Source organism: Pelmatolapia mariae, linkage group LG16_19 (assembly GCF_036321145.2).
Source record: "Pelmatolapia mariae isolate MD_Pm_ZW linkage group LG16_19, Pm_UMD_F_2, whole genome shotgun sequence".
NCBI classification, from domain to species: domain Eukaryota; kingdom Metazoa; phylum Chordata; class Actinopteri; order Cichliformes; family Cichlidae; genus Pelmatolapia; species Pelmatolapia mariae.
This window is the reverse complement of record NC_086241.1, coordinates 8,142,400-8,160,316: the sequence shown is the minus strand read 5'-3', so window position 1 is coordinate 8,160,316 and position 17,917 is coordinate 8,142,400. Positions and strand designations below refer to the sequence as shown.

The following is a 17,917-nucleotide window of genomic DNA, read 5'->3' as shown; positions in this document are numbered from 1 at the left end:
TGTTTCATAACGTAAGAGATGAATCTCAGTTCGTCAAATTCTGAACACATTTCAATTACCACCAAATCACTTTCATTTTCTACAATAATAAGTTAACACACCTTTCGGTTTTGTTTTGAGAAGTGGAAGGTGTACGTGCCTGTCTTTGGGTCAACTTCTGTTGTTTAAATGTGCTATAGGCTATTATTAAAAGATGTGACATTCAACACAAAAAGATTCAGAGATTTTTTATTGTGCATGTTTGAAGTACATTTTTTAATTTCTAAAAACAACAACAAAAAAAAAACAATTCAGTGGGCTACATGCTGAACTTGGAGGATAGAGCCAGATTATCGATCTGATACCAATCCCAGCGTTGGTATGGATCGTCTCTACAGGTGAGCATCAGTATCAAGTGGCGTCGTTCAGTTTTACCCAACAGGACTTAACGATTGCTGCAATTTTTTTCAGGAACCAAATCATACTTACAACTGTGTCACAGCTGTTACTCATAAAAAGTTTAGAGAAATGTTTTACAGACAAAACAAAGACTGAGTCAGTTGCATTTCTCAGATTTCCTGTAAATTAATAGTAAATAGAGGTCAGTTCAGGAGCGTCACATTACTTAGGCTGAAGTACGGAATTTTTTTTCAGCCCTTTTACTGGCAATACAACTAATTTCATGTGGAGTTTCTGATCTCTCCTGCAAGGATTTTCCCCGCTCGCCAGCTTTTTCTCGCTGTAAAAACTAACCACACACTCAAAACTTTCATATTGTTACAGAGAAGTGCTCCACACTGAAGGTCCAACCTGTCAAACAGGAAGTGGGAAATTCTATTTATAATGTGGGAGTTTTGCAGGGTTTCATCGGGACACCCTTTTTTCAGTTTAAAAATAAAAACAGAAGAAAGCAAACTTTCTGCTTAAAGTTTAAATTGAAAGACTAAACACATTTGACACCTTTAAAAAACAAATCAGTTCAAACGCTTCTTTCAAAAAGAGCCATATGCATTATTAAGTCACACTTTATTAAGCTGAATTAAATAAAGTTTAAAGACACACACACGTATGCTTATTGTCATTAGTTGTTAGCCAACGAGCGAGCAGTCACAGCGTCCCCTCGATTCAGAGAAAAACTTTCAGCTCGAGTCTTCAAAACTTCACCAGCTCAGCACTCCTGTTTCCCCTGCTGAGTTTCTCCCGGGAAACTACCGCAAAGTGTGCGAGCTTCAGATTTTACTCTACAGAGAAATTCGTTTTTGTGTGCTTTTCCAAAGCTCTTTTAAAAGTTCACTACAGTACAGCTTATTCTCTGCCCCCTCTGTTTATTCAGACGCTTGCATCATTCATTTTTAAAAGCAGAAATCTGTCAATGCTGGAGTACGATGGGGCTCACTCTGCACACTAACAAGTGTGCTCTTCCTCATTAGTCAACTTAGTTTTTAAATACTCTGATGATTCTGCTGCATCAGATGCTTAATTCCTAAAGAGCCAGACTATCAGTCAGAAGTTTGAATTTTAAACGGACTAAAATGAGATGAGGCTACACAGGACGGACTGCATTCATCCCGATTCTCCATTTTTATGTTTCTACACTGGCCTGTACATGTTGTCACATCTTTTTGTCCATAAAACAGTTCACACACAAGTTCACCCCACGTGCGTTGACTTCAGGAAACACAGACGTGCCTTTTTCCAACAACTTTCACCCAAAAAGTGTTCATCAGAGACCTGATTTAGACTTCTGCAATGAGTCTTTGCAGAGTCAATAATGTAGCCTATGTTAGCAGCTGATGCCGTTGGCAGCATTTATGGGGAGGTTGTGCCCCTGTGTTTTACTTGACAGCTGATACAATCAAAATGCCAGGTATTTTTTCCCCCCTCTCTAGGTTCTCACTCTTAAATTTGTCCCTCTAGTTTTTTCACTTCTTTGCTCATTCTGAAGGTTTCAGCTATCTCCCACCATGAATTTGCAGACATTTGTGTGTCCTCATATTGACCGTATGATTATTTTTCCTTATACTGACACAATGATTTTATTCTGATGGCTAAATTCAAGAACTGCCCCAAAAACATAGCTGGAAACGCACAGGAGGGGTGATGGTACTGAACAGGCCAATCACAAGAGGCGTGAGCTTTGTCGACATGCCATTTAGTAAGGGTCGGGTTAGTCGGGTTTCAGAGGGGTTTGTGGTTATGATGTAGAATTCCACTGAGTCATAAATCTCCAGTAAGGGTGAATGGGCGTTTAGACGACGTCTAAAAGGTGCAACACTGGAAAATCTGAGGCTATAAAACAAATCGGAAATCTCTGGTTGTTTTTTATATAAACTTTCAATTTTATTTGGGAAAATATTTAATAAATTCACAGATGTGCTGCGATCAAAATTACCTCAGTTATCTGATGAATACACGGCAGTTAAAGTGTATTCATCACACACACACACACACACACACACACACACACACACACTTCAGAATTTGAGAAGTAAATGGTGGCAGGTATCCTCAACAAAGGTGACGCCCCTTTGGTTACGACCATCTTTTAAATACAGTCTGTGGCTGAAATGTGAAGCGATAAGAGGTGAGGCGAGTTACCTTCCCGCCTGCTTTCCTTCCATATTTACATTTATTGTTGAAGAATTATAGTTTACACATTTTTAGACGAAGCAAAAAATCTAAACGCAGCCTCGTGTGTCGTACACGAGCGGCCGCAGCTCGTCTTCAGCCTTCAGCGGTGTCCGTCACACAAACATGTCCCATCGATTTCTGAACACAGAACGATTCAGTTCATGATCCTGACGTTCGTTTCTCTGCTCTCAGAGTCCACAACAACACTCAGGACTTTCACTCAGCCTCCTCCTCAGAGTCCTCCTCGCTTTCCTCTTCCTCCTCCTCGTCACTCCCTTCTTCTTCCTCTTCCTCCTCCTCTTCTTCCTCCTCAGAGTCTTCCTCTTTGTCTACAGCTGGCATCTTGATGATGATCTCATCATCAGCATCATTTTCCGCCGCCGTGGACTTCCTTCTCTCGAGGAAAGAGGGTGTGCAGACAGGTGTGCTGTCCTAAGGAAGAGCAAAGGTTACACTGACTCACTGCTCCACCTTGTGGTAAAAACTAGTATTGCAAAAAAAGTACAGCGTGGCGCTCAGGCATCAAATTCAACACCTTTCTTCAGTCTCTCTGGATGATATCAATCCTTTTTTGCAGATTTTGTTGTTAAATGCATCTATTTTAAGTAAAAGGCTTAAATGTTGGTACATGGGTTTTATCACGCTGGCACTATCAGACACGCGCGATAAGCTTAACGCACCGCAGTTCTTTAGGCACAGTTATCTGACCCCAGAACACTGAGAGAACCGGGACCATTGTCAGTCTGCGCCTGACATAAAACCAAACATGACAACAAGACTTACGTCAGTGCACGAAGACACGTTCCCGGCATCGGAGGAGGACTTCTTCTTAGGAACCTGAGCCGCCTGGAAGAGCACAGAGAGCAGTGAGGGTGAAGTTTGTGAGACCTCAAAAAGAACAAACAATCTCAAAACAAAAAAATATTCCAGTTTTTATGACCAAGCCGAGCTGACACCAATCTAACAGTTTAACAGTCCTGACTGCACACAGTATCTGAGGCCTGACGTTAAAGAGAATCTGCTTTGACTTTCTGGACTATTGCTCAGACAGAATAAAGAGTATGAAGACACTGATTGTAGTTTTCACTGTTTACTGTGCAGGCTGTCTACTACAAGTCCCAGCAGCCTGCAGGCTTAAATCGCAGCACATCACAGGATTTTATACTTTGTAGCTTAAAAAAAGGTTTTCAAACAGCCCTGAGTTTAGTTTGTGGCATTTATATTTGAAGTGGGGAGATTCCTGCAGGGAATGACTCGATAGAAAGCATGAGGGTAAAAGTGTGCATGGCTTCATTAAATAATCTAAAGTTTCTGTAAATAACCAGATGATTCTGAGGGGGACAGGTGGGAATGTTTTTCCAGATTCAGTTGAATTTATATGGAATCAGCAATATTCCAAATCGCTGTTATCAGCCTGTAATTCTCTGAAAACCCTTTTTCTTTTTTGTAAAAACTGAAGCTTCTGAACAGATCACAGCTGCACGCTGTTTGGAATTTAGTTGGAAGAAATACATTAATTAAATCAGACGCCTTTAAATATGCCGCCATGTCACAGCACACTTCCAATTTTTAAAACCAAAATCCGTTTAATGTTTCCGCTCCAGCGTGTAAACACTTACAAATCCAGGGAATTCATACTCGATGCCGTATGCTGCGATCCTCTTTCGGAGCCTCGACTCTTTGCGCAGCAGCTTGCCGGTCATTTTTGCAATTTCCTCCTCTGTGTGCTTCTTGTTGTAACGCGTTACCGCGGGATACGTCGGCTTTTTGAACCCTCGCTCCGAGCCAACAAACAGCTTCTCGTGCACCTTCTCGGGAGGAAACACCTGACCTGGGAGGAAAAAAATAAAAAGTATACATTTAAATAAACATCAGGTAGGAAATAAGACCCTTAGAGGAAAACTTCCTGTGAATCAGGATCTAAAAGATGAGCTTTGACTCACATTTGATGAGTCTCTCTCCCATCAGGTAATTATTCATCGTCTCTGCAACGATCTTCGCCACTTCATCGCAGTCAAACTCGATGAAAGCGTAACCTTTGCTGTTACCAGTCTGTAAACAAACAGAGAGAGGAATAAAGTGACAGTCACAGATTCTGCCCTCCAGATGTTTTCATTCCCTCCAGATGTTTGTTGGCACATGGGTTTTATCACTCTGATAACAGGCAGAGCAGGTGATAAGCTTAATGTACCAGAGTACTCTAGGCTCAGTTATCTGACCTCAGACCACTTTTACATCTGAGATCATTTTCAGTCTCAGCCAAAACTCCAGATTTTAAGTGGAGCTTCAAACAGGCTCCTGCCTGGACTACTTAACCAAAATAAAGAAATCTGAATGTTTGCAGAGAGCATGCTGGATTCAAGAATGGCGATCAAGAAGTTCCTCAACTGCTCCTGCTGAACACGGAGGTGTTGGGAGTCAGTTTTATTACTTTGTTACTGCTTTCAGGAGACAAATCCCTCAACTTTTCATCAAGTTATAGTTCAAAGGTCATTTTTTGCTTAGATGCAACATGTGGGCTCCTTTTCTGGTGAGTTATACCCGAGATTTTTATCTGGAAGTTTCTGTTCTGGCTATGAGGCCTCAAACCACACAATCTATAATCAGCCTCTCAGTGACCATTTCCCTCTAAAGTTTTATCAAAAAAAAAAAAGACTCCAAGTGAAGTTTGAAGGAAGTGATACATCGCTGCAATAGCTGTGAAAGTTCTACAGATGCAGTTGAAGATTCTGATCGCCCCTCACACATTCACACGTTTGTTTCCACATGTTCAGGGTTACCTTCTTACTGCGGGACAGCCGCAGCCGCAGGATCTTCCCAAACTGACCGAAGTAAGATTTGAGCTGAGGCTCCACCAGGTTTCGGGGCAGGTGGCTGACATAAATCACTCCTGGGGTCAGACGGTTTGCCTGTGATGAGGAAAAGACAGATCACCACATTACACAGAGAACTGGGCCTTCACCTGTGATCAGATTATAATACAATATAATGCACAGACAAAATTATGAGAAAAAAAATGCGGTACTTTAAAGATTTATTTTTCCCAGACGGGCTTTTAAAAAGTCTACAAAATAAAAGTACAAAATAAATACAATTTATATACGGTATATTAAACATACAGATGTTCGCCTCATTTACAGATTTTCTTGTTTAAATCAGTTTACATTCAGTTTGGTCACATTTCTTTGGGGCCAGTTCTCTTGATTTCTTTACTGTAATAACATTAATCTTCCTCTCAGTCCGTAAACTTAATAATTTGAGACAGGATGTCATTTCTTCTTCTTTTTTTAAATGGGCCTGCCTTACATCTGTAAACCTGAGTAAATACGCTGCACGTGGGCCGACTGACAGAGTAAAGACCACGAGCCTATAAAGATGTCACGGCACCTGAACCCGAGTTAAACACAGACTACAGAGAGAGACATAAGCAGTCTGAGAGTAAACTCAGCGACAGTAAACAAAAGGAAAATAACTGCAGACTATCGGGTCTCCTTCAAGGCCACATGTCTCACCCACCTTGCCTGATTTCTTCTTCTTCACCTCCTGAACCTTCTTTCTGAAGTCGGACTCCTGTGCAGGATTCAGCGCCAGCAGCTCTTTGGCCGCAGCAGGAGCCGCTTCGGCGCCACTTTCACTCATTTTTCGCTGTTGGAAGCTACAAACGCCACATAAACTGAGACAAACACTCACTTAGCCGTCCATAAACCACGATGCTGCTGCTGATAATGACCCACATCCGGCTGCACATGCGCTGAACACCAACGAGTGCCGGAGAAACGCGTCACGTCTGCAGCTCCGCGCTCTGTGCAGCGACACCTACAGGTGCGGAGGTGTGTTTGTTAGTCGGTTTCTTCTCCTACATTAACTATTTTCACGCTCAAAAAAGAAAGAGAAAAAAAAAAAACGTCAGTAAAAAATGAAACAATTTTTTAATTAAAGGAAAGTGAAAGTAAAACAAAACAAAACAAAGGTACTTATTAAAATTCTTCCTCTTTAAGAATATTTTAGAAAATGTTCTTGGTATATTTGTATACCAATCAAGTACATTTAATTTGAACATATTCCTTTAAATTTAACATTTTACATCGTATTTATTTAACAAAAAATGGAAAATTTACAAGTAATTGAATTAAAATTAAATTAAGTTAAAGTCAGAATCTTGGGCTAAACCTTTTTAGTGTATTTTTCTTCTTCTTTTTCATTATTGTTGTTGTTGTTGTTGTTGTTGTTGTTGTTATTATTATTATCATTAGTAGTAGTAGTAGTAGTATCAGCTATATTTAGGGTAAATCAACATCTCATTTTCTTATGTGATTATCACTTCTTATGCCTCACCTGGCTGTGCGCATCTTTACCTCTAAAGTTTGAGAACCTCTACATTTCTATTCATAAGAAACATCTCATAACATTTTAATTATGATAAAAATTCCTGCTTCAAACACCAATCCTAAGAATGGAAATATAAAATTATGTAAAACTGAAAAAAGTCATTGTGCAGGCATCATATTTTATTTTATAAAATTTCATACAGTTTTGGTACAAAGTCTTAATGTTTAAATTACAAAAAATATAAATATTTCAAGGAAAGAAAAACACATTTGTGCAAAAACTGGAAAAAAAATTGAATAAATTTGAAAACAAATGCAATAAATAAATACTTAAAAATGAAATATATCAAAATTAAAATGAAACAGAACTTAAAACTGTGGAGAATAAAAGCAAAAATACGAACTAAAAATATATAAAAGTCAAATTTTAAACAACAAGCAAAAAAAAAACATATAAAAGTTTTCACATTTAGATTGAAAAATGGCCATTTTAGGATTAAAGTTGAAATTTCGACATTAAATTTAATTACTATTTTGAGAAAAAAAAGTCTAAATGTGGAGATTGTGGTTGTTGTTTCAACCAAACAACTGCCATGGCTCCTGTACCTTCTATAAAATTCTTAACATGGTCCTAATACTCTTTCATAGCAATGTGCCTACTACTGTATGTACACAGCATCACAGCATAGGGGAACCCTGTAAAGGCTGAACATGTGCCCTAACAAATGAGCCGCAAAAAGCTGATATTTGATCACATGTAAGCTTTATATTACTTCAGTGAGATTTAAAAGTGTTGTCTCCAGCGAAACTGTAACTTACTCTGAAGTCGAGTTCAACTTCACCCTTTGAGTTAAAAAGCAACAACGTGCACTAAACAGCAGGTTCGCTACAGCACTTAAAAATCAGCCAAAAACACTCTGATTGGTTATCTCATTCTCAGTTTTACTCTATAAAGACCATTCTCTCTTTCTTGTAGAACTGTAATTATATTTGTATTAAAAATCAACACCATGTTCACCTCTGTGCCCGTAATTTGTCACCCACAATTTGAGAACCACTACTGTAATCATTTTTTGAAAAAACACCCTCATAACCTTTTTAATTGTTATAAAAATCTAAATTTCAGGTGAAGACAGTTGGCTGTTGCTCTGAGAAATGTTGGAGTCCAAAGGCAGGGGAAGGAGGAGGAGCTTAGGAGGTGGAGAGGGGGTGGAGAGTTTATCATTAAGATAATAAGAGGAGACAGACATCAGAGCCAGATCAGCAGTGCACACAGCAGCATCAGTGGGTTTAGATTCATGACATGGAAACAAAAGTAATCTACTTCACGGTGAACGGGAGACCGGAGCAGGCGGAGTTCCCAGTCGACTGTCCGGCTCAGGATGTCAAAGGTAGGAGCCGAAGCTGAAGTTTATGTTTCATATGATCAAATGCATTCTAACGTGTTGTTTTGGACAAATGAATTAAAGTGGAATATTCTTATGCTTAGAGTTCAGGAAATACTCTTTTGTGACTAAAATCAATAAAGCAAATTTGATACATGAATCAACATAAGACAAAGCAGTCTTTGCTGCAAATACAGCTGCCACTGACAGCTCCTCACCTCTCACAGCAGCTTCAGCCTTTGGCATCATGGTCTCCACGCACATTACATACTACAGATCTTACTCATTAGAACAGTGCTGTAACTGCAAGCAGTGTTCTTACTTAATTTAGATGACTGCATTTAACTTCTATTGTACTAGTTTTTGAAGTTTGCTTTCCTGTATTGAATTATCTGAACGTTGTACCTGCATAGTTGTAGACACTCGTTCCACTTAATTTGCACTTGATTTTTCTACAGTCATCTATAGACGACTTTACATGCGTGATGTGTGTTTTTCAGCGTTTGTGACTGATAATTATAATAGAGACTCCTGCAGTGCTTAATGCTTCCCAGTCATGTTCGGGGCTGCTCGTGTTTCTGAGACACTACGGTGTATGGGCCACATTTAGGCAAAAACTCCCCGAGCTTTTTAAGTACTGTAATTCTCTGAGAACTGGGTATATGAAAACATTTCTAAACTAATATTAGATGAAGTGCTATAAATATAAATAATAGAGCTCTTTTAGTTTAATATACATTGTATGATTATAGAAGTTCATATTAAATATCCAAGTATGAGTATAGCACAACCACACAAACCAAATTTGTGTAAATCACCCCTCTTAAGTAAATTTTACTTTTTTCTGATAAACCTTGTTACTGTTTGTTGTTGTTGGTTTTTGTTGTTGCTGGTTGTTATAGTTGGTTGTTGTTGATCGTAGTTGGTTGTTGCTGATTTTTGGTATTGGTGGTTGTGGTTGTTGCTGATTGTTGCTGGTTGTGGATTGTTGTTGGTGACTGTTGGTGTTGCTGGTTATTATAGTTGTTTGTCGATAATGGGTTGTTTGGATACTGAGCACTTTACAAATATTATATAAGTGTTAGCACAGAAATTATATCAAAAACCTAAAAAAAACAAAATGCAAGAAAATTTTCAAAATAGCTCAGACAAAAAATCTAAGTCTAAATTAAATGATTCTTATCAAAGTTGTTTAGTAATGTGGACGTGGTTATATATGTCTGTTCATTTGAATCACAATTCCTGGACTTCCTCAGGTGATTCTATAAAATAAACCTCAAGCTGGTCTTTCTAGATCTGTTCCGCTCTGCCGCCGAGGCCGGACCCCATGACATCCTGAAACTGTACAACCCAAAAGGCAACATCATCAACATTTCTCCGAGCCTTGAACCCAACAGCCCCAACCTGTGCTACAAGCTAGAGGTGGTGGCTGCCGACTGCAACAGTGAGCTGTTAGGTATCTTTAATTATCTTTAATTAGGCATCATGGGAATGGCAGTGATCCAGTTCACATGGAAACTGTTGACGGTCTTCATCTTTTTACGTCATTTCAGGTGCCGAGCTTGCTGGTGCACTAGGATTTGACCTGTCATCCATGGAAAAAAGGTAGGTGGGGCAGGCCGGGTAACAAGGGAGAGAACATGCATAAAGATCTCTTAGGTATGCTACCATCAGTGTGCTTTTTAAAGTCTCATATCAGGCATTAAAGACCAGAATCTGAGCCATGGCACGTACAGCTGAAAAGTTCATGAATGGTTGCTTCACTGATCCCAGACTGCAGGGCCTGGAGAAGAAAATCCTCATCGAGGCTGGCGAGACCCCTGCAGTTGTGTATGAGATGAAGAAGCAGGTGGATTCATTCAGAGAGAAACTGGAGGTATCCCAGCAAAGTTTCCCACATCCAGTGTTGTGTTGTTTAAGCTTGTTCCGCCTCAAATAACTGAACAAAAATACCAGTAGTTTTTTTAAATTCAAAACTTAGAGACAAACATGGGGATAAAGTGGGTTTGGCAGGTGGGGGAACCCTATGATTGGATGTCACAGTGCAGCAGGGCTGGGGAAATAATCACTTAGGAAAAAGCCAGTAATAATATGTAGTGTGAGCTCCAGTAGGTTTGTGTTCAGTGCTGCTTGCCATTTGTCTTCAGAGTGTGGAGCATCTAAGCTGGCTGGGGCTGTTCAAAGATCTCTCGGAGGGAACCCACAAGCCCTCGCCGTTCTACCACAAAAGGACGCTGCGTAAAACCAGGGAAGAGTGTGAACATGTGCGGGAAAAGTTCCTGCAAATGAGGTTTGTAAAAATTCACACTAAAATGTTTGGAATAATTTGCTATTCTTACTCCTCATGCCACCATCTTTGCAGCTCTTTGGAGGTATCTGAGGAAGTGAGGCAGTACCTGAAGACACCAACCTTTGATAACTGGTAAGTTTTGCTTTAAAATGCATGAATCCAATCGCTTTTAATGTCACCTGCTGAATCTGTGTTCATCACCCTGATGCGTCTTTGTGATCCTAAATAAACGAGCGCACCTGTTTCCTCCGTGGACAGTGAGGCAGGCGGTCAGCTAATGACAGTCGTGCCCAGCAAACACATCTGATGTGTTTCTGAAGAGGATGGAAGCCCTCAGCCTTTTCTTCTGATCCGCACACTCATCTCAATATGAATAGGCCTGGATGAGGGCTCGCTAATTAAAAGGTCTTTATAAAAGCCTTAATATGCACACCGCGTTTGAAGTGAGCGCCAGTGGGAAGCATGCATTCACTAAGGTTCGGTTATCTTTTCATTTGTCCAAAAGCTTTTAAAGCAAACCTGCAGCAATAGAGGAGCATCGATGAGGTTATGTTCAACCAACACAACTAAAGCTTGGAGCTAAATTACAGGATTCCTCTAAAAACCTGATAAAATGTGCTTTTTGCAAGTTGGCCAGTGCGGTATTATCAGGAATAATTCTGACGTGATCCTGCACTCTTGCTGCTGTAAACAAATTTACTGAAAAGACTAAAACCATCAGTGTGTTCGTATGTTTCTCAACACAGGAGTGCAACCACTCCTCGTGAACACAGAAAACAGTCCAACATGTGTTTGAAAAGAAAAAAACACATGGGTTTTTAGCAAAAATGCAAAAGCAGATGTTCAGTAGATAGATAAATAAATGTGGGAACAGGGTCCCAGCAAACAGAAAGGTGGTAACGCTATACCTGCACTAAATTTTGGAGAAATAATGAAAACTGATGCTTTTATGAATATTTTAGTGCTGTCAGCGTTAATCTTGTTAAAATGACGTTAATGCAATAACCGCGGCAAATCTCTGTTAGCGAGTTATCGCAGATCACCCTGATGCGTGGGGCTGGACAGTACTAACGCGTTAACGAGCGTTAATGAGCCGTGCAGCCACACGCACTGGGCAAACTCGCTAACGGAGATTTGCCGCGTTAATGTGGTTATGGCGTTAATTTCATTTTAGCGAGATTAACGCTGACAGCACTAGAATATTTTTTTGTTTGTGTCAGTCAAAATACAAATTTTTGTTCTTTCTGGATTTCCAAGACTTTCACCTTTTTTTAATTAAAAACAAAAGAATTTCATGACAGATGGTTGGGTCATCACTATTCCAACTTTGGCATCAGAGGGTTAAATATGTCTAAATGTGGTTCAATGATTTTCCTCTTTCCTTCCTCAACACTTCAGCTGACTCCACAGCTTCTGCATTTCCGTGTTGAATAATTATCGTCTGCTTGTCTTTTCTCAAAATCTTGTCTTGAAAGATGTGCTGAAAGATCCATTCTTGGACTTTGTAGCAATGGGAAATTTGTGTCTTTTACATTATCTGTGTGTCCATTAGAAAACCTTTCACCCTTCAAGGTTTTTTTTTTAAGCTAAAAATTGGCAGGTCACATTTAGCCTGGAAATCCATGTGGAAGGACAAATGTTGACTGGTTGGCTATTGATTGTTTTTTTCTGGTGATGTGCAGGCAGTGGGAGGATGCAGAGATCATGGTGCTCCTGCAGGTCATGTACACAGATTTAGATTTCATACCAACCTTCAACATCGAGCCCGAAGTCTTGCAGCAGTTTCTGTTCGAAATCTATCGCAGATACAACAACATCCCTTTCCACAACTTTAAACACTGCTTCTGTGTGACCCAGATGGTGAGTATGTTTAACGCCTGCAACTAAGGGCGTAATTCCCAGTTACGCTGTGGTTAAATTTACCTACAAATACTTAAAGGCAGTTACACTAGAATAAGAGGGTAAAAAGTTAGTTAGGAAACAAAGAAATAATTATACTCTAATTTTAAGTACTGTGTAGTTTCATGGTAATAATGGTACACAGCACTTTTCAGGTTGTGAGCCATATTTTGGCTCCATCACTATAAGCTCACACAGGTCTACAAATTATTAAATATAGCACACACCCCGAAAAGAACAGCATATTTACGCATATGTAAGAAATATTGTGTTTTTCTGCAAAATCCATCCACCCATCCGTCTTCTTCCACTTATCCATGACCAGGTTGCAGGGCAGCAGCCTAAGCAGAGAAGCCCAGACCTCCCTCTCCCCAGGCACCTCCTCCAGCTTATTCGGGGGAACACCAATGCGTTCATAGGCCAGCCGAGAGATATAATCTCTCCAGTGTGTCCCGGTGGGACATGCCCGGAACACCTCACCCAGGAGGCACCCAGGAGGCATCCTTATCAGATACCCGAACCACCTCAACTGGCTCCTTCCGATGTGGAGGAGCTGCGGCTCTACTCTGAGCCCCTCCCATATGGCTGAACTTCCTACCCTATCCTATCTCTAAGGGAGAGGCCAGCGAACCTTCGGAGGAAACCCATTTCCAACACTTGTATCTGCTATCTCAATCTGTCAGTCACTACCGACAGCTTGTGACCATAGATGAGGATAGGGACATAGACTGACCGGTAAATCGAGAACTTCGCTTTTACACTCAACTCTCTCTTTACTACAACGGACCGGTACAGCGTCTCCATCACTTCAGCTGTAGCATCAATCCGACTGTCGATCTCCCGCTACCTTCTCCCGTCACTCGTGAACAAGACCCTGAGATACTTAAACTCCTCCACTTGGGGAAGGAACTCGGAGTTGCCACTCCACCCTTTTCCGGCTGAGATTTGGAGGTGCTGATTCTCATTACCATCACTTCACACTCGGCTGTGTGAGCCATCCAGTGTGAGCCATCACCCGATGAAGCCAACAGAACCACATCATCTGCGAAAAGCAGAGATGGGATTCTGAGACCACCCAAGTGAAAGACTTCCGCCACTTAGCTACACCTAGAAATTCTGTCCATAAAAATTATGAACAGAATCGGTGACAAAGGGCAGCTGTGCCGGAGTCCATCACCCACTGGGAATGAGTCCAACTTATTGCCAGCTATGTAGACCAAGCTCTTGCAATGGTTGTATAAGGATCGAATGGCCCGAAGCAATATGCCAGACACCCCATACTCATAAAGCACCTCCTACAGGACACTCTGAGGGACACGGTCGAATGCCTTCTCCAAGTCCACAAAACACATGTAGACTGGTTGGGCAAACTCCCATACACCCTCAAGTATCCTTGAGAGAATAAAAAACTCGTCCAGTGTTCCACGACCAGGACGAAAACCACATTGTTCCTCCTTTTTCTGAAGTTCGACTAACAGATGAACTCTCCTATCTAGCACCCTGGCATTTCTGCAAAATTACCATGAAATTACACAGTATTTAAATTTACTTACGGTATAAGTAAATTTTTGCTTGTTTCCTCTAAGAACCAGACGTGTTCCCCCTTATTCTAGTGTGCCCATCTTTAAGTATTTGTAGGTAAATATAATTAGAATTTAATTTGAAATAAAAATTGGACATTATAAAGTGTTACCAATAAATGCAGGTAAATCCTTCTTCTTCATTCTTTCCATTTGCGTTGTTGCCTTTGTTTGTCTTCCCTCTGAGCAGATGTATGGTTTGATCTGGCTGACTGACCTGAGGAGTAAGATGGACAGCATTGACCTGCTGATTATGCTGACCTCTGCAGTCTGCCACGACCTCGACCACACGGGATACAACAATGCCTATCAGGTAAACAAAGCTCACTCTTTAGGCTTCCCTGGTACTGAAACTCAGACCTGCACTGTGGTTTGTTGTACCAGCTGGAGTTAGAGCACTCCCAGCCTACATATCAGAATATGAGAACAGAATTTTGATTCAGCCTGAAAATTTGGCTCGGTGCGATTTTTGTTCACATTTTCTCACTAGATGATGTAAAACTGTGATATGGCAACAATTTTCTGCATGTAATGGATGACACTTACTGCTTTCATATAATAATGAAACTCCTTTAAGATTAGGGAAAAGTCTCTTTGAGACTCTTTGAGAACCAGTCCATGTAATTCTGTGTAGTTTCATCGCTTAAAATCTTTTATACCAGTTATTTTGAAACTACCACCTTTTGCACTGTAGAAGAACAGCCAACACAGGTTTTGCTGGGACTTCAGTGCAAATGATGTTACAACACTCTGTGATGTTTTATCCATCTGAATTTTCCAGTTTTCCAAAATAAGGTTGAGGCTTGAACTTTGTTAAAAATCTCATGTCTGACTGTCCTTCAGATAAACGCTCGGACTGAACTCGCTCTGCGCTACAATGACATCTCTCCTCTGGAGAACCACCACTGTGCTGTAGCTTTCGAGATACTGGAGAGGGTAAGAATGAAAACCCTCCATTAACCTGCATACACGCATGGATGAATCCACAGTGACCCGAGAGTCTTTGTTTCATAGACAGAGAGCAACATCTTCAGGAATCTGTCCATGGATCAGTACAAACGGATACGAGAGGGGATCATCAAGTGAGATAATCTTCCAATAGTCAAAAGGAGGGAATATGTCTGTCTGTTTATTTGTCTGTCTGTCTGTTTGTTAGCAGTCTAGCATCCACAATTTTCAAGATATCATGTTCAAATTCTGTGTGCCGGTAGAAACCAATAATCAGCTAAAGGTGATTTCATTTTAGTGAAAATGCTAGACCTTGGGGGACATGTGTACCTAGTTTGGCTAAGCATTTAACCTTAACCTTCATTGTTACATCCAAGGTCAAAGTTGACCTTGAAAAAACTTTGTAGAAACCATATTGAGTAATATATCATAAGAAAGGGCACGCAGAGAGCAGTACAAAACACTTTTTATTTTTTCAATACAACACCCTACAACCATAGGTGTCAAACTCTGGCCCGCGGGCCAAATTTGGCCCGCAGCCTAATTACATTTGGCCCGTGAGGCCATACCAAATTACTATTAGAGCTGGCCTACTGGTATTATACAGCTAATATATATATTGTTTAGTATTAAGCTTTGCTTGTTCCATATTCAGTTTTTCAGCAAAACTTGTTTGAGTCCATAAGAAAAGATTCATTCTTATATCTGGAGGAAGATTTTTTTTTTCAATAAATATTAATGTTAGCCCGTGACTTTGTTCCAGTTTTGAATTTTGGCCCACTGTGTATTTGAGTTTGACACCCCTGCCCTACAATGTCATAATGATGTCATAAGATGACATCAGCATTTTATAATAAAAACACCAAAAAACATCAATGTGTTAGTGTAGCCCTTGCCTTCTGTGGGGAGGTTGTGATCTCTGAGTGCTCTTGTTCATCATGATATCTTAGCACAGAATTTATAATGTGCACTGATTGTTTCAGATGCATTCTGGCCACCGACATGTCGAGGCACAATGAGGTTCTCAACAAGTTCAAGTCCATCCTTCCAGTGTTTGACTTCACCAACAAGGACCACAGAGATGTGGTAAGACTACAGAGCATCGTGGAAATTTGGAAGCATCTATACATCTATTTACTGTTTTTGTTTGTGCAGCTAATGACGATCCTGATCAAAGTGAGCGACATATCCAACGAGGCCCGGCCCATGGAGGTGGCTGAGCCCTGGCTGGACTGTCTTTTACAGGAATTCTTCAACCAGGTACCGACTCCTGCTGAACTTTGTCAAGACATTTCAAAGTGACAATATGATTTGATGCTGTTTTTGATGAGATATCTGTAACTTAAAGAGGGATGTTTTGGAGCACAGTGACCTGAACTCTAAATGTTTTGGCTCTACGATGAGATTCAGGGACGGTCCAGCTGATTTTTGAAGGGCAGAGACAAACTGTGAGTTTCTCTATAGACACAGTCTGTTATCAAGTTGTGTGAGAGATTATAATTTCAGATGATCTGACCTTGTTGGTGCAGTTCATTATAACAAATGCAGATTAACTTTTTAGAGCTACAGAAACTAAAATATATTACCTTTTAAATTCAAATATTAAATCCACCGTGGCCTTACAGTAATGAGGGTGTGCCACACAGCTGAACATCCCTTATAAAGCAATAGAAGTAAACTAAGTTAAGTGGGTCAAATTTGTCTCCTGTCGTTCTGTCAGAGTGACGTGGAGAAATTGGAGGGCCTTCCCGTTACCCCCTTTATGGACCGGGACAAAGTTACCAAACCTTCGTCTCAAACAGGCTTCATCAGATTTGTTCTTCTGCCTCTCTTCATCGAGCTGGCCAACCTCTTCCCCTGCCTGGAGGTATTAAAATTAAAAGTATGGAGAAAATGTATGTACTTCTTTAAAGTACTTTTGCAAAATTTAATGAAGACTTTCACTGGAAGGTGTCCAAAACATCTTAAATAAGTGGCTCAGATGAAAACAAAAGACTAAAATAAACACAACCCCCCCACCAACCCTAATTGGTGTGAAAGACAGCACAGGTAAACAGTGAACAGTGTAAACAGGCTAAGATTTAAAAAATAAAAAAGGAAATTACTTTACAGAAACCCATCCTCAGCAAGTGTTGAAGTACAGCCGGCCTTTTTCTACTGTAAGGAACTCATAAATGGTTAAATTCTACCTGTCTTTTTTGGTAAATTGTAATCAGTTTAAACTTTTTTGTAATAATTCTGCAGCAACACATTATCGATCCTGTCCGGAAAGCTCTCGACTACTACACAGAGATGGAGAAAGCTCTGGAGACGGAGCAGCAGAACAGGGCTCAGAGCGAGAACGCAGCCAAGAGCAAGGAGGCAGCGGGAGGCCGACAAGACAGCCAGACGGACGCCGGGCCAGACACCTCGGAACCAGAGTCACAGTCATGAATGATTTTATATCAGTTCACTGTCATATTGATTATTTGGTGGACTAAACGTCCTGTGATGTAGTTTCTCTGCATGCAGTGTTGATGTAACTAGAATAGAATAACATCACATTCAACAGAAGTCTATTTTAAATAAAACTGTTTCTCACAGAATATATTTTATGAAAGAAAGATTATTTGTAAAGGAGCAACGGATCATAACACTGCGTTGTTACTCTGGTGCTGAAGTAGCCATGAAAACACTATGTTGTAATGACTGCCGCTGTTGTTTGTTTGTATGTGTGTGTGTGTGTGTGTGTGTGTGTGTGTGTGTGTGTGTGTGTGTGTGTGTGTGTGTGTGTGTGTGTGTGTGTGTGTGTGTGTGTGCTCTGAGTTGGTCTAGTTTGCAGTTAATAAAACACACACAGGGAGTTTGCTGTACTGTGTATTCCTGTTATTGTTCTAT

General features: G+C 40.5%; 2 protein-coding genes and 2 non-coding genes across 4 annotated transcripts; 1 reads left to right on the top strand and 3 right to left on the bottom strand.

Moving 5' to 3' along the window:
- Positions 1–212: 212 nt before the first annotated feature.
- On the bottom strand, positions 213–6,340 carry nifk (nucleolar protein interacting with the FHA domain of MKI67). The gene is made up of 6 exons (XM_063499555.1): positions 6,127–6,340; positions 5,391–5,519; positions 4,554–4,662; positions 4,230–4,441; positions 3,394–3,456; positions 213–3,042 (listed from the first exon to the last, which is right to left on the bottom strand). The coding sequence occupies exons 1-6, from the start codon at positions 6,247–6,249 to the stop codon at positions 2,827–2,829; spliced, it is 852 nt and encodes a 283-aa protein (XP_063355625.1). The 5' UTR covers positions 6,250–6,340; the 3' UTR covers positions 213–2,826.
- LOC134646464 (small nucleolar RNA ACA64) lies at positions 3,227–3,357 on the bottom strand. The gene has a single exon (XR_010096706.1). It is a non-coding gene; the product is annotated as a small nucleolar RNA ACA64 (small nucleolar RNA).
- Positions 4,738–4,868, bottom strand: LOC134646463 (small nucleolar RNA ACA64). Its single transcript, XR_010096705.1, has one exon. It is a non-coding gene; the product is annotated as a small nucleolar RNA ACA64 (small nucleolar RNA).
- A 1,901-nt stretch (positions 6,341–8,241) lies between the features above and the next one.
- Positions 8,242–17,473, top strand: si:dkey-219c10.4 (high affinity cGMP-specific 3',5'-cyclic phosphodiesterase 9A). The gene is made up of 14 exons (XM_063496639.1): positions 8,242–8,329; positions 9,618–9,779; positions 9,877–9,928; positions 10,097–10,199; positions 10,471–10,613; positions 10,686–10,745; positions 12,296–12,473; positions 14,283–14,405; positions 14,936–15,028; positions 15,107–15,174; positions 16,024–16,126; positions 16,196–16,300; positions 16,761–16,907; positions 17,285–17,473. The coding sequence occupies exons 1-14, from the start codon at positions 8,242–8,244 to the stop codon at positions 17,471–17,473; spliced, it is 1,614 nt and encodes a 537-aa protein (XP_063352709.1).
- Positions 17,474–17,917: the final 444 nt, after the last annotated feature.

Bases quoted from the DNA above. Each gene is read 5' to 3' on its own strand.
- si:dkey-219c10.4 (XM_063496639.1), top strand. From the start codon at position 8,242: ATGGAAACAAAAGTAATCTACTTCACGGTGAACGGGAGACCGGAGCAG. The intron at 9,780-9,876 runs GTATCTTTAATT...ACGTCATTTCAG, and splicing joins CTGCAACAGTGAGCTGTTAG to GTGCCGAGCTTGCTGGTGCA. The intron at 15,029-15,106 runs GTAAGAATGAAA...TTTGTTTCATAG, and splicing joins CTTTCGAGATACTGGAGAGG to ACAGAGAGCAACATCTTCAG.
- nifk (XM_063499555.1), bottom strand. From the start codon at position 6,249: ATGAGTGAAAGTGGCGCCGAAGCGGCTCCTGCTGCGGCCAAAGAGCTG. The intron at 4,663-5,390 runs GTAACCCTGAAC...GTTTGTTTACAG, and splicing joins GGCTGTCCCGCAGTAAGAAG to ACTGGTAACAGCAAAGGTTA. The intron at 4,442-4,553 runs GTGAGTCAAAGC...TTTTCCTCCCAG, and splicing joins GGGAGAGAGACTCATCAAAT to GTCAGGTGTTTCCTCCCGAG.